We start from the raw sequence: 13,512 nt of genomic DNA, 5'->3' as shown, positions 1-13,512 counted from the left end.
CGCCAAAGATCACAGCACGGAAGAATGTCCGAGCGACATCCCTTTGGCCGGCAAGCGAACTCGCCTAGCAAGTGACGGCCGATGCTTCAGATGTACTGCCAAGGGACATCTTGTACGGAGGTGCCGAAGAAAGGTCCGGTGTGGGGCATGTAGGCGACGACATGCTACCACGATGTGCACTGCTCACCGCGCTCGAAAACCATCCGAATCGGCTGCAGAAACGCGACATGCAGCGATGCACGTCAACACGCGCAAACCAGCCATCTCGCGACTCTCCAGCGACGTCCTACTACAGACGTTCCGGGCGTGGATTATGGCATCGTCGCATTGCTGCTACGTCCGTGGAATTTTTTACAATGGCAGCCAGCGGACTTTCATCCGACAAGACGTCGCCTCTGAGCTCAAGTTAGCTGCAATTGGAGAAGTCGATCTGGCCATCAGTGCTTTCGGCCGATCTGGAGGTACCAAGAAGAAGTTTAAAGTTGTCAGAGCGACCCTCCGCAGTCAACATGACAGCACGTCTGCTGAGGTCGACGCCATCGTCGTGCCTTTCATTTGTGAAGACGTGGCTGAAGCACCGAAGGGCAACACGCTTCTGCAACGCCTGGTCTCCGAGGGGAAGCCACTGGCTGACACCATTGCTTTCCCAGGAATAGAGTTCAAGCAAGGAGTAAGCCTTCTCGTTGGATCCGACCAGATCTGGAAGTTCATTCCAAAAACAAGCCAGGTACAGAGGGAAGAAGCGAATCCTGCTTTAGTCGCTGTGAATACAGGCATGGGATGGACCTTACAAGGAGCGTTATCCCTGGAAGATAGCGACAAATGCAAAGGCAGCAGCCTTGTGTGCGTTCTCCGCACGGACGCGCACGAGAATGAAGACTTCACTTCCTCCCTTTGGCGGTTTCGGGAGGTAGACACAGTTGGCCTTATGAACACGCCGAACTTGCGTCCCAGTGAACTATTCGTACGTAGATCCACCGACTCAACTGTGATTCAAAAAGAACGCTATGAGGCACAAGTCCCACAGAAGTCCACACCGGTCTCCATGGACGACGATGGCAAGATTGTCCTTTCGAGACTTCACGGAGTACCTCGGAAACTTTCTTCAAAAGAGGACATAAGACCTTTCGAAAAGGCTGTGAGGCAATACCAGAGGGATGACCACCCGGAAAAAGTTGTAAAGGAAACGTGTGGCTCAGATCATGCCTGCTACATGCCTCACCGTGAGGTTCTCCGAGAGGAGTCAGGATCCCTTCGATTTCGTGACGTTTATACTGCATCCTTACATGCTTTCGGAGCCTCTTCCTGGAAGAACGACCTTAAACAGGGACTGAATCTCAGCGTGACCCCGGAAGAAGAAAGGCGCGTGGTACAACTGCCAGAAGATCTGCGTTGTACCCACCTAATTAACAGTGCTCGTAAGCGACTTCCTCATCGTGGAGTGAGCAATATTGTTGCTGAAAGACGCAAGGCTGCCCAGGTAGTTCAAGACACCGACAATGTGCGAAGAAGATCCTCCGACGCTGCAAAACCTGCCCCTGTGTTAAGGTGCAACCTGCGGCGACACTCGTTTCCCCGTTACAGAGGGACGGCGTCAGCAATATGTAACACTTTAGAAACTTGGACAATCGGTAAAGTGTAATAGAAAACAGCGGTAACACTAGGACCGGGCAAGTACAGCTAGTGTGCGTTAGAGAAAGTGCTTAACTATAGTGCAAATATTGTGGCTGCCTTTGTATCTATGCGAGTGAGCATTTGGTGGGCGCGGAGGATGTTGCGGATTTCGAATACCCCGCCAACATGAACAGTCATGATGATGAGAGAGACGCCGGCAACGAAGTGGCACGTACACGCGCCACCGATGCGTGCTGGCACGTTGGCTCGTGATGGTGTTCGGAACGCTGCGCTTGAACGACCGTGCACGGCTTTGCGTCGCTCTCTTCACGGCGCCAATAAACCCTGAAGATCGGCTTTCCCGACTCGTAACAGGGGGATCCCATTGTTCACTGGCGCCCTATCATCCATAGTGCGGTTTCGCTGCTTGTTTTGTGGTTTCCTTAAACGAACTGTGAGATCTATGCTGTATCCATGATTAGCCTGACGCATGCGCTCGGCATCTTAGGCCTTGGCGTCTTGGAGCTTTTGGCCACGGAGATGAAACCATTGTGGGGTAGAGGTACGCAGCTTTACTGTAAAAATGCACCCGTATCTGCTACTTCGTGGCACGTTGCCGACGAAAGAAGCTAAGGCTTCGCTGCTGCTCTCACGCAAGAACCTTTCCTCTTTCCCTCTCACCCTATCCAACTCTCTTTTCCTGTGATGAATGCACTGGAATTTTGTTCAATCCAATTCAGTTTCCCTAAGAGCGCACTGCACGCGCGTCCATGATACGTCACTTAAATTCATTCGCGTGGCTCTACAAATAGTCCAAAGACAAGTGAAATGCACTTACCCACACGCTTTTTTACTTCAAAGGGATATACTTTGCTAAGGTTAAATCAACGCGTGATGCATGAACGGTGGTTGGTGGACTTGTATGGGTAAAGCACATGAGTGGAAACTCATTTCGCGCCCACAAGAAAAACGAAAGGGAAAGGTTTTTCTTGTGCGTGGCGCAGCTCGAGCTTGAGCTCTTTCGTTTTAGTGTTGGCTTTTATCTCGTATGTTTTATGCTTGCGATGTTTTAAAGCAAAGCTTTTTACCTCTACCCCCCCCCCCCCCAAGGGTTCTTTCGCGACCGTTGCTGTCAACAGATAACTCCCGCGAACAAATAAAAGAAGTCACTGGCACCGCTAGGAATCCACCCCGAAACAAATAGAGTAACGGGGCCATAGTCCGTTGTTTTACCAATTGAGTTACAAGTCAACGCGGACATGAGGAAGACAGGAGGTGTACTCACCAAGCGCATCTGTGGGTTTACCCGCATGCGTTCTCACTAAATGCGACGTGATAGCGTCACGCTACCTCTTGCGACGCTGCGCGCTCCGCCCACGGCACGCGTAGCGGCCGGGCCGTGCGCGCGTCTTGCGCATGGGCCATGAGTTACAAAAATTAAAGGAACCTCACACCGACGCATGGCATCTCACCTCTCCTTCGTGTCTGTCGCCGATCTCGTCGCCTCCGTCGGCGGCGGCAGAGGCGAAGTGAGAACGTCTAACACCGGGTTTGAGCTTCCTTTAATTGTATAAAAAAAAAGAATTACCGCTCATGTGCTTCACCAATACAACTCCACCAACCACTGTTCATGAATCATGAATTTATTCAACCTTAGCAAAGAATATCTCTTTGAAGTAATAAAGGGTGTCGTTAAGTACATTTCACTTGTCTCTGGTTTCACTGTGTGTAGATCCACGTGTGTGAATTCAAGGGACGGTGCATGGGTAATCGTTGTGGGTGTCGTTTACAGCTTTGCTTTCCAACCACATTCACCGGGCGGATTGGTGGGCATTTTTTATGTTTGTTATAATGACGTTTTGTGTTTGCTATCATAACGTCCCCAACATGTGTTCCCAATTGAAAGAACGCTGGTACTTTTGCCAAACAGACAGACAGACAGGCAGACGAATCTTGTCGATGTTCATAATCCTGCATTTTCTTAATGTCAAGCTGGCGCTGGCGAGCTTCAGTTCCCTCAAGTCAAGGCTCATGGTTTAAGAGGGTTTGAGCTCCATTGTACCGGAGAATTCTTTTAGCTTGCTATTTCTCGCTGACTTTACGTGTTCACCACTACCGCTCTGTGCAGCTCTCGGAGATGTAAAGCCATGCTCGAGCACCCGGACATAAAAAGAGCACCTGAACATCTGATTAATTTCCGTCGTGCTTCGTGTGCGCAGCTGCATGCAACCGACCCCATTTTATGTCTTTTTTTGCTCCTACCGCTAGTTCTTGTTTAATTCTTCTTCCCAGTTGAGGCCCGTTCGCATCCATACGGTTACCACGCGTGGCGTGGCAGCTGCGACGTGATCCCTGGCCGCCTAGAGAACGTGCGCTAAATAGAAATCATCACTTTGTCTGGCGCTGCAGTGTCTTAATGGGCTGACACTAGAGGACATCAGCTATTTTCTCTTCCGTAAAAGCCTAGTATAACACAAACCATTAAAAAACGACTAATATGAGCTCATAACACGTCCACTTACTGACGTTTTAGAGATTTATAAAATTATTTTAATGCTGTTACAGTTGCTGGGATACTTCCCCCGTATTGGGGAGTGTCTGTATCTGTCTAATCGCTTTACGAATTTCGTTTATTCTTCACCGCTTTCGCGCGGTAACTTGTCAATTTCAAATTCAAACCCTATAGAAACCGGAAGAATGCCAATTACTAATAAGTGCTAATAAATGCTAAGGCACACGACCGGGAAAGTTCTTGTGCCAACGAATTTGCAGTCATAAGAGATGGGTTCTGCTACTTTTTTTTCCCTTTTCCTGTGGGCTTGTTCAAAACCCCTGTGTGCATTTATGGCGACCTTTCTCTTAGCAGCTGCTTGGAAAGTGTTGATTCTTGCATCAAATGCGGGGAGAAGCGACTACATTAACGCCAATCAACGCTATTATTTCGATACCGAAAGACGAATTTTCATATCGACCGAAAAGGGCTACGAAAAGCAAAGCATGTTGTGTGCATTATAGCGGTGAGTTTTTTATTGGCAACGAAACGTGTAACCACGTATGGGAGAAAACTACAATTGTGTCCGTAGCTTTCTGAATTATAATTATTGTCAAGCTGAGCCGCTTCTGAACATCTCATGGTTCCATGAGCATGCTTTGTAAACCCTGGCCGCATTTTGTTTTCAGTGCCGATTTTTCTTGCCTTCGCCTTTTTAGCCTAGTATGATGTAATGCGGATCATACCGTTCTGCAACACACATGACGCAGCAACAATTTTAATCAGCAGAGAGCAGAACATCATCGTAGCCGTCATCGTCATCAGCCTTTCCATGTCCACTGCACGATGGGGATCGCTCTTTTACACTTCCAAATGATTGTCTATCTCTGTGCTGCGCACCTCGAATCAATTTCATGGAACCAGAATTTATGACATTATCCCAATCTTATCCTTAACCCTGTATCTGGATAGCCACTCTGTTGCACTGGTGATCCATCCGTTGTCGGCTTCTGCCTTACATTCCGGGCCCAGCTGCGGTTCTTTCTCTTGCTTTTCAACTTCCATTTCTTCCGCATGAGTTTGCTCCGTAAACATACATAAAGCCGCTGCTACGGTTCCGTCGGAGCATTGTAAGATCGGCAGTGCCGCACAACTAGCTTCTACCAGTGCCGCTGCTGTAAACATAGAGCGCTGATGTGGAAGGGGTATGTATAAGCTACCAAATCTTCCAGTATGATAAGTCCAGTGCTAAGCAAAAGGCACGAGCCAAGAACAAAAAAAAACGCCGTTCCACTCAATGGGAAAGCTGTTTGAAGTGCACAGCGGTGATTCGTCATTATGGGCTTTAGCGCCGTTATCCGCTCACTGCTACCACCCAATACAATTCAACTTTCCCGCCTTCGCAGTGCTCGCGCGCCCCTTGCCTGAAACTGCACCAGCGGGAGTTCTGTTCTTTTTGTGCTTGCTTTTCCTCCCGCACGTGCCGGCGTTGCACTGCCACTTTTTTTCGCTTACTATCGTAAAAACCGACCCAACGAGCGCTCCTGACTAAATAAACACAGGCGTTAATTACGCATAATTTCCCACAAATGTACCTACAGTTTTCTTTGTGCTAAACAACAGGGAGATGTATGACAAGCGCCAGAGGCTCACGAGTTTCTAACGGTTATGACTATATAAACCGCTTGGCTTTCGTGGCCTCCGGGTGACGCCGCGACGACAGCCGCTACGACAGAACGCCGTGGGTCTCTACTTGGGTCCAGAGAGCGAGCGACGACAAGGCGAGCCTCTAAAGTGCTCTGCACTTAATACGACACGGCGCACCATTTTGAATACGCCACGATTCCCTATTCAGGTTATGTCGTTCTCCTTGCGATGTGCGAGGAGAGAGTGAGAGGAAAAGACGCAAAGGTGCATTTTTCCCCTGGCTCTTCACGTTCGTGCTCAGTTTGAATGTATGTCTTCCCATAAGGCATTCCCAACATGCCCAGTCGTGGAACGTTTCAGGTCCCAACAACCTGCATCAGTAATGAGGTCAACACATGTGGTCATTCTTTCGCCAGGTACATTGTCGTAGCATGTACAGCAGACTGTAAATGCTCACAAGAGTTTAGTCGGGGCCTGTTAATAATAGGTTTCATGTGAATGACCACGCTTAACCCTCGAATGCAATTCACAGCCAACCGCTCGACGTTTCAGTTGCGGCAGATGAGGTGCCACTGCAGCTGGTCACGCTCTCTCACCCTGTGAACAGCTCGTTTGCGCCAGCTTTAGAAATTCAACAGCCGCCGCTGCATTACATCTTGAAGCCAGAAACATTTCGTAACCGTGCCAAATTTCACTAGGCACATTATGCTACAAACAAAAACAGCGCTCAAGACGGGACAGAAAGAAGGAGGGTACACACACAGCGCTGTCCCGTCTTGAGCGCTGTTTTTGTTTGAAGTATGAACCAACGAGCCCAAACACTTCCATTGCTTCACATTATGCTACTGATCTCTTAGGTGGAAGTTTGAAAATACGATTCGTCTCACTGCAAACAATGCTTCAATAGAGAACTGAGACTGGTTAATCCCCAAGGAAATGAAGCACCTGTGAACATGCCGTACAGACTCACACATGATTGAGCCAACGTGTAGCATTGCATCCCTTCAAAAGTGTTCGAAAGGATCTCTATGTAATTTCTTGTAGACCGGGTGTAGATGGCCGTGCTTGATATGCTGGAAGTTTGGAAGCGCTATTAGCGACGCGTACAGGCGAGTAGATTTACATGAGTTAGGCAGTCTCGAGATGCACAATAAAAGTCATTTCCAGCGTAGCTCATTGCTTAAAGAGTTATAAGTGCATCTTTTTGATGAAAGGGATGCGGAAGTACCCACACTGGTATTGCATTCTCTGGAATTTCAAGCCCGAACACATTCTTATTGTGTCTTATCTAGGGACTTTTATGTGGCCATCCTCGCGTCTCCCAGCGTCTATCTAAGCGAGGCTGGATTGATGGCAACACTTTAAATCAGCGTTTATTTTGCCACAGAGCGTAAGTAGAGAGTGAAACTCACAGGGTGATAAGTAAAGGTGAGATTAACATGAAAACGTAGTCTCCTCGTATGAAGCCCGAAAGCAAAACGATGATGGGGGGCTTGTGTCTACGAGCAGCAGCGAGATGTGTTCTCCAAGAATGGCCCGTCGCCACAAGATACCGTATTCTCGTTCGCCGTTGGACGTGTGCCTTATTCGTCGAGTATTCCAACTGGAGAATAAAGTGCATGACAGCTGCATCTTACCGGTACTCACCTGCGAGGCAGAGGCTTGGAGGTTCACTTAAAGGGGTTCAACTGAAATTGAGGACGACTCAGGGAGCAATGGAACAAGATTATAGGTGTAACATTAAGGGACCAGAAGAGAGCGAAGTGGGTCAGGGAAAAAACGCGTGTTAAGGACATATTAGTAGAAATTAAGAAGAAATCGACGTGGGCAGGGCATGTAATGCGAAGGCAAGATAAACGTTGGTCATTAAAGGAAACAGAGTGGATCCCTAGAGCAGGCAAGCGTTGCAGGGAGCGGCAGAAAGTTAGATGGGCAGATGAGATCAAGACGTTTGCGGAGATACATTGGTCGCAGTTAGTACAGGACCGGGATAATTGGAGATTAATGAGAGAGGCCTTTGCCCTGCAGTGGACGTAGACACGTTGATTATGATGATTCCAAATGGAAGCCGATTTCCATGGTGGTTGGGACAGAACTCTCTTTCCCCTGTTTCCCGGTCGAAAGTGGAGCTTGTGTTTCTGTGCGGAGGGGAGTGAACCGATTTTTCGTGTAAGGTAAGGTATGATCCGGACACAGCGTACCATGTCTGATCCCACGATACATTCGCTGATTTTTAGTCTTGCTCATAACATCTTTGGGTGTTCAATGTTCGCGTAAACTGCCGAGGAGGCGTTTCTTCGTATCATTTAATGCTCGACGGCAGGGTGTTATGGAAATCAGGGCGATTTCGTTCCTTAAATATCCAATTTTCGACACTCAGATTAATGCATAACACCGCGCAGCTGCCCTTCTCGTAGACGACTTTCGAGGATTGGTAATGGGTGGAAAGTGAAGCGATATTGACATTTTTAACTACGTTAGACCATACGAAGGACGTTGGCGTACGAGTATACACAGTCATATTTATACTGCTATATCTATAACGACAAGAATTGGCTTGGACTAAAAACGGCCATTTCGGTAAGTGGTCATCAGGGGGCGCGGGGCATGAGGTGGTGGTATGCCGCTCCGAAAACAATTCGTATATTGTGCCTCCCTTGTGGCTCAGTGGCTAAGGCGTAGTGCTGCTGAGAGCAAGGTAGGGAATTCGATCCCAGCCGCGGTGACTGCTTCTCGGATGGAGGCCGAACGCGACAACGCCCGTGCATCGAGATTTCTGCGCACGTTTAAATTCCCCCGGTGCATGGTCAAAATCAGTTCACAGCCCTCCACTACGGCGCGCCTCATGGCCCAAGTGCATCTTCGGCGCCGTACACCCCCCAATAAATCAACCTCAGATGCCAGCGAGTGTTGTTTCAAGCAATCATAGCTGACTATGCAATGCGTGTTTCTCGTCAGTACGAAAGTTGAGAGGTCGGCACATGGTTGGCGGTTGGTGGCCTCGGCACATTGCCGTGGTAATTTTTGTTTTGTTTCCGACACCGATAGCGCTCGGAGCACCGCGGCTTTATCATTTGCGCCGTGGAAAACAACGCGAGCCGGCGGGCTTTCGGCGACTGGTTTGAAAAAATCATTGTGGCTTTTCCAGCTGATAATTTAAGTTGTCGAGGAAGCGAGTACCACACGAGAATTGCGCTCTGCAATGCGCATCAGTCTTTAAAGCGGCTACGGGCTCATAATCTTTTCACTGCGTTATCTGACTGGCCAAGTGCGATAAATCTAACTTCAGCCGTCGCTGGTGATCACGTGCGTATGGCAATGCGCACAGCCGGAAGAACCTAGATGCTGTAGTGCCCACTTCCTGTACAGCGCGCAATCACAATGCACATTTTTTTCCGTAATCCCGCGTCGTAGCCAGAGGGAACGCCAAGCTAGAATGAGCTAGAATACATTTAATGCCGCAAGAACACACCTCCTGTCAACTGGAAGCACTTAAGCCAAAAATCTCGAAGTCTTTAGAGGCACAGCTGTGAAATACAGGGTCAAAATAGTGCACAGTCCCCACCTACCACGCAGCAACAACGTGTTCGAATACAGTCATGTGGTGAGTTTTTTTCTGCTTTTTCTTGTGCTTTGCTTGGAAATCTGCTAGCTGGAGCCAAATTATTTCGGCAGTCCGGCGGAGTCGTCTTGCGGATTTATTTTCATTGCAAAAGAAGAGCCTTGCCTTGGACAGGCATGCAGGGTAATTCCACAGTCGCAACAGACAAAGATTAAGTGTAGTGAACGATGACCCCACCGTAAAAACCACACCGCACGACGCTGGTGTTATGAGCCGCGCCAGTAGAGAGAAAGAGAGAGAGAGACTGTGGTTGCATTCGACGTTTTCAGCGCTTTGACGGCCCGTATATAGGCACGTTGCTCTGATGCTTGCCTCGCAAGCAGCAGCGCTGTTTTCTATAAACTGGTGGTTCGGGGGTTAATTTCTGTTGTGAAAGTTGCCACGCATATCACGAGCTCGGTTTGTAGCAGCGCCGTTTTCTATAAACTGGTGGTTCGCGGGGTCATTTCTGTTGTGAAAGATGCCACACATATCACTGGCTTGGTTCGTAGCCTTCATACCACTGCCTTTCTGGTCATGAAACTTCGCCTTCACGCTATTGGAGAGCTTCGTAAGCTACCGCGCCGCGGCACTGGTGTTGATCGGAGGGCAGCCGATCAGAGCGCGTTTGGCTGGGAACGGATCACGGAGTAAAAAAAAAAAAAAAAAAACGGACGCTCACGGCCTTATCAGCAGTGCGCTTTCGCTCTTTATCTCGCACCTGGAAAACTCAGAAAGCTACAGTCACGCCAGCATGGAGCGGCACTGCGTGATTTGCTCGTCGCGGCAGCGAGATCTTCTGTTTTTTCTTTACTTTTGTGGCTTTATTTTTAAAGTGGCTATCGGATGCATCGGTGGCTATCGGAAGTGGCTACCGCTGCAATGACGTAATTCCATCTGTCGAAGAATCCCAAGGCCGGGAAAGAGAGAAAAAATTAGCGATGTCTTAGCTCGGCTATGCCAAGGTATACGTCGCGTGAGCTAAGGTTTAGCTGGTTATTCTTAGCTTTCCTGGTTGTCTGGGACTAGCTTGATTATCATGCTTACTGCTGCTTCAATGACACACGCGCGATATACGCATTTATCTGACACGTGTATTTACCAAGCGGCTCAGGCGCAGCGTCACACCATTCCAGAGCTAAGCTGATTCCAAAGGCGCACGCCGCTGTTGCTGCGACGCCCGAACCATCGGTTCCACACCCGGCCACCCCTCGCATGATCATCGAGTGGACCGGGCCGCCACGTGAGGAACGGAGGTCGGCGAAGACCATGGAGTAAAGAAGCGAGAGAGAGAGAGATAAAGACATTTATTCGGTGAAATCCGGCACCGGGGGGGTACGTCATGCAGGACTCCGCCCCGTCCGTGGAGTCCCCGAAAGGACCGGGCTGGAAGACTAATGTGCCTGGGGAGACCGGGCGTGAGGGGCATTACAGCCACCACCTTGGTGACTGCCCGATCCGCCTCGTTTCTGTCTAGCCAGGGCTAGCTCCAGCTGCTGGATCACCGTCCGTTGCGCACTGAGGTCCGTAGAGTTGAGCGCGCACTGCACATTCGGGGGGAGCACCCGCGGGTACCCCTGAGTTTCGTGTTCTACACATCCCCACATTACGTGTGGTAAGTCTGCTAGCACCAGTTCACACACACAGCACGTGTCACTTGCGTAGTATCCTGGACACACATAACGCGCCAACGCCGGCGTAATCACTGTGTTTGTCTGTAGTTGACGATAAAGCACTCCCTCGGTACGGGTGAGGAGTGGGTGTGGCTGCACTGTCTTCCTCCGTTGCTCCCGATGCCAGGCGAGTACGTCTCCATAGTTCAGGATTGGGTGCATTTCATTGGAGCTGTCGCAGTCAGTCTCATGTCCCTCCGCCCGCGACGTAAGAGGTTCGGCAGTCGCTACACGGTGTGCGAGCTCTCGTGCAACTTTGTCCGCCTCCTCATTGCGGTTGGGGGTCCCCTTCGATAAGTTTCCCATGTGCGCCGGGAACCATCTGAGGTATGCTCGGGCCATTCTGTTTGTGGGTGCCAGTTTCCACGCGACGCTGCTTATCGCATCTCTGCTGTATCTGTGGACAGCAGAGAGGGAGTCGCTCAGTATCGTGATGGTTTGACCGGGTTGACAGGTCAACGCAAGCGCTATGGCAGCTTCTTCAGCTTGCACGGCCGTACGGGTCCGGACACTGCCGGCCGTTACACACTGACCATCGCGTGCTCGTATTACCGAGAGTGCAAAGACCCCGGTCTTGTGCTGATGTTCGGCTGCGTCGACGTAATATGCCGAGCCATCGTTTTCATACATGTGCGCTAACGCATTTGCTCGTGCTCTACGACGTCCCTCGTCCAGCCCCGGCTGCACGTTGCGGGGAAGTGGAGGCACGACTAGTTGCTGCGCAAGTAGATGCTTCTTGCCCGCGTGTATCCTTTGGTCTCCCTCTTCAGGCAGGGGGTCCACCGGCGATGTCAGACCCGCCCTGTGGAGTATCTCCCTGCCCGCTTGCGTGGTGCCAAGCCGGACTATTTGCGATATGCGTTGCGCCTCCCCTATTTCTTCAAGGGTGTTGTGCATTCCCAAGCCAGCCAGTGCCACGTTACTGGTGCTAGGTAGGAGGCCTAGGATGGCTTTGTAGGCCTTGCGAATGGCCGCATCGATCTTGTCCTTCTCATGTCGGAGCCATTTGTGAAAAGCTCCAATGTAGGCTACATGGCTGACCACAAAGGATTGCGCCAGTCGCAGGAGGCTCGCCTTCCGCATTCCCTGTTTCCTCGTGGCCACCTGCTTGACTAGGCGCGTGGCCACTCCTATCTTTGTGATGAGTCGGTCTACTGCCGTCGCGTTTCCACTGCCCCGGTTGATGTGCATGCCCAGAACGCGGATGCTGGCCACGTGAGGGATGGTGCCGTTATCACCGGTGTGCAGGACGATTTCGGCGGCCTCTGCCTCAGCGCTCTTCCTCCAGTGCCCGGCGGGGGGTAAGACCAGTAATTCGGATTTTTGCGGGGAACATTGCAGTCCTGCCCCTTGCAGTTGCGTTTCTATTCGATCTATGGCTTCTTGCAGCTGTTCCTGTATGTGCCCCGTGGCTCCTCCTTTTACCCAGAGGGTCACGTCGTCTGCATAGATGGTATGATGCACGGAGGGGAGGTCGGCCAGGCTGTTGGCAACCGGGATCATGACCAGGTTAAACAGGAAAGGGGAGATGACCGCACCCTGTGGTGTTCCCTGGCCTCCCATCACTCGTTCCTCGAACTGGATCTGGCCCGCTTGGAGCTGCGCCGTTCTGCCCGTGAGAAAGGCTCGTATGTATTCGTAAGAGCGCTTCCCGAGGCCGACGCGCTGAGCTTGTGCCAATATGGCCGCGTGCCGGACGTTATTGAAAGCGCTCTTGACATCTAATCCTAAAATCGCTCGGCAATCAGTGACGCTGGGCTGGTCCAGCAGGTCACTTTGTATGAGAAGCATGGCATCTTGGGTGCTTAGCTTATTACGGAAGCCGATCATGGTGGGAGGATAGATGCCGTTCTCTTCCATGTAGCGTTGCCATCTGTTGTTTAGGATGTGCTCCATGACCTTGCCCACACACGATGTAAGGGATATGGGTCGCAGATTTTCGATGTTAGGTGGTTTTCCCGGTTTGGGGATCAGGACCGTACGGGCCTTCTTCCACTGCTTCAGTACGTGACCAGTGCTCCAACATTTGTTGAAGAAGTACGTGAGTGCCGTAATGTCTCCGTCGCCCAGGTTGCGAAGCGCCTTGTTGTGCACTCGATCCGGGCCTGCGGCGGATTTGCAGTTGAGTTCACTAACGGCTCTCCTAACCTCGCCTTCGCTGATATCGGCGTCCAATTCGGGGTTTGCCTTCCCTGCATATTCCGGATGGGCGACGCTAGGCGTGGAAGGTAGGTACTTGTTATTGAGATAGTCTCGTACTCCGTCCTCCCCGTGCTGTTTAATCGCTGTGTGCAATATCTGCTCGAGCCGGTGTCTCTGGAAGGACTTGTTTTGTGTTTCGTCTCGGAGAGACCGTAGCAGCTTCCAGGTACGGCTAGCATGAAGCTGCCCATCCGCTCCTTGCAGACTGCATGCCATTGCTGTCTGGCTAGCTGTTGGCTGTACGCCTCTATATCCCGACCGAGTTGCGCAACACGTTTTCGTAA

At 50.7% G+C, this 13,512-nt stretch overlaps 1 protein-coding gene across 2 annotated transcripts in view; it reads left to right on the top strand.

Annotated features, from left to right (window-relative positions):
* Positions 1 to 13,512, top strand: part of LOC144179439 (uncharacterized) — a 114,213-nt gene that overhangs the window by 29,330 nt on the left and 71,371 nt on the right. The window contains exon 1 of one of the 2 annotated variants that reach the window (XM_077707794.1): positions 9,087 to 9,356. The exons of the other annotated variant lie outside the window; for it this stretch is intronic. Within the exon in view, the coding sequence (XP_077563920.1) occupies positions 9,352 to 9,356 (5 nt within the window). The 5' untranslated portion in view covers positions 9,087 to 9,351. Of the gene's footprint in view, positions 1 to 9,086; positions 9,357 to 13,512 lie in introns of those variants that run through there. 2 annotated transcript variants of the gene reach the window in all.

The sequence above is a fragment of the Haemaphysalis longicornis genome, unplaced genomic scaffold, assembly GCF_048455015.1.
Source record: "Haemaphysalis longicornis isolate Haplotype H1 unplaced genomic scaffold, Haemaphysalis longicornis Haplotype H1 scaffold_4, whole genome shotgun sequence".
NCBI lineage: Eukaryota > Metazoa > Arthropoda > Arachnida > Ixodida > Ixodidae > Haemaphysalis > Haemaphysalis longicornis.
The sequence above is the reverse complement of the archived record's forward strand: the minus strand, read 5'-3'. Positions and strand labels throughout refer to the sequence as shown.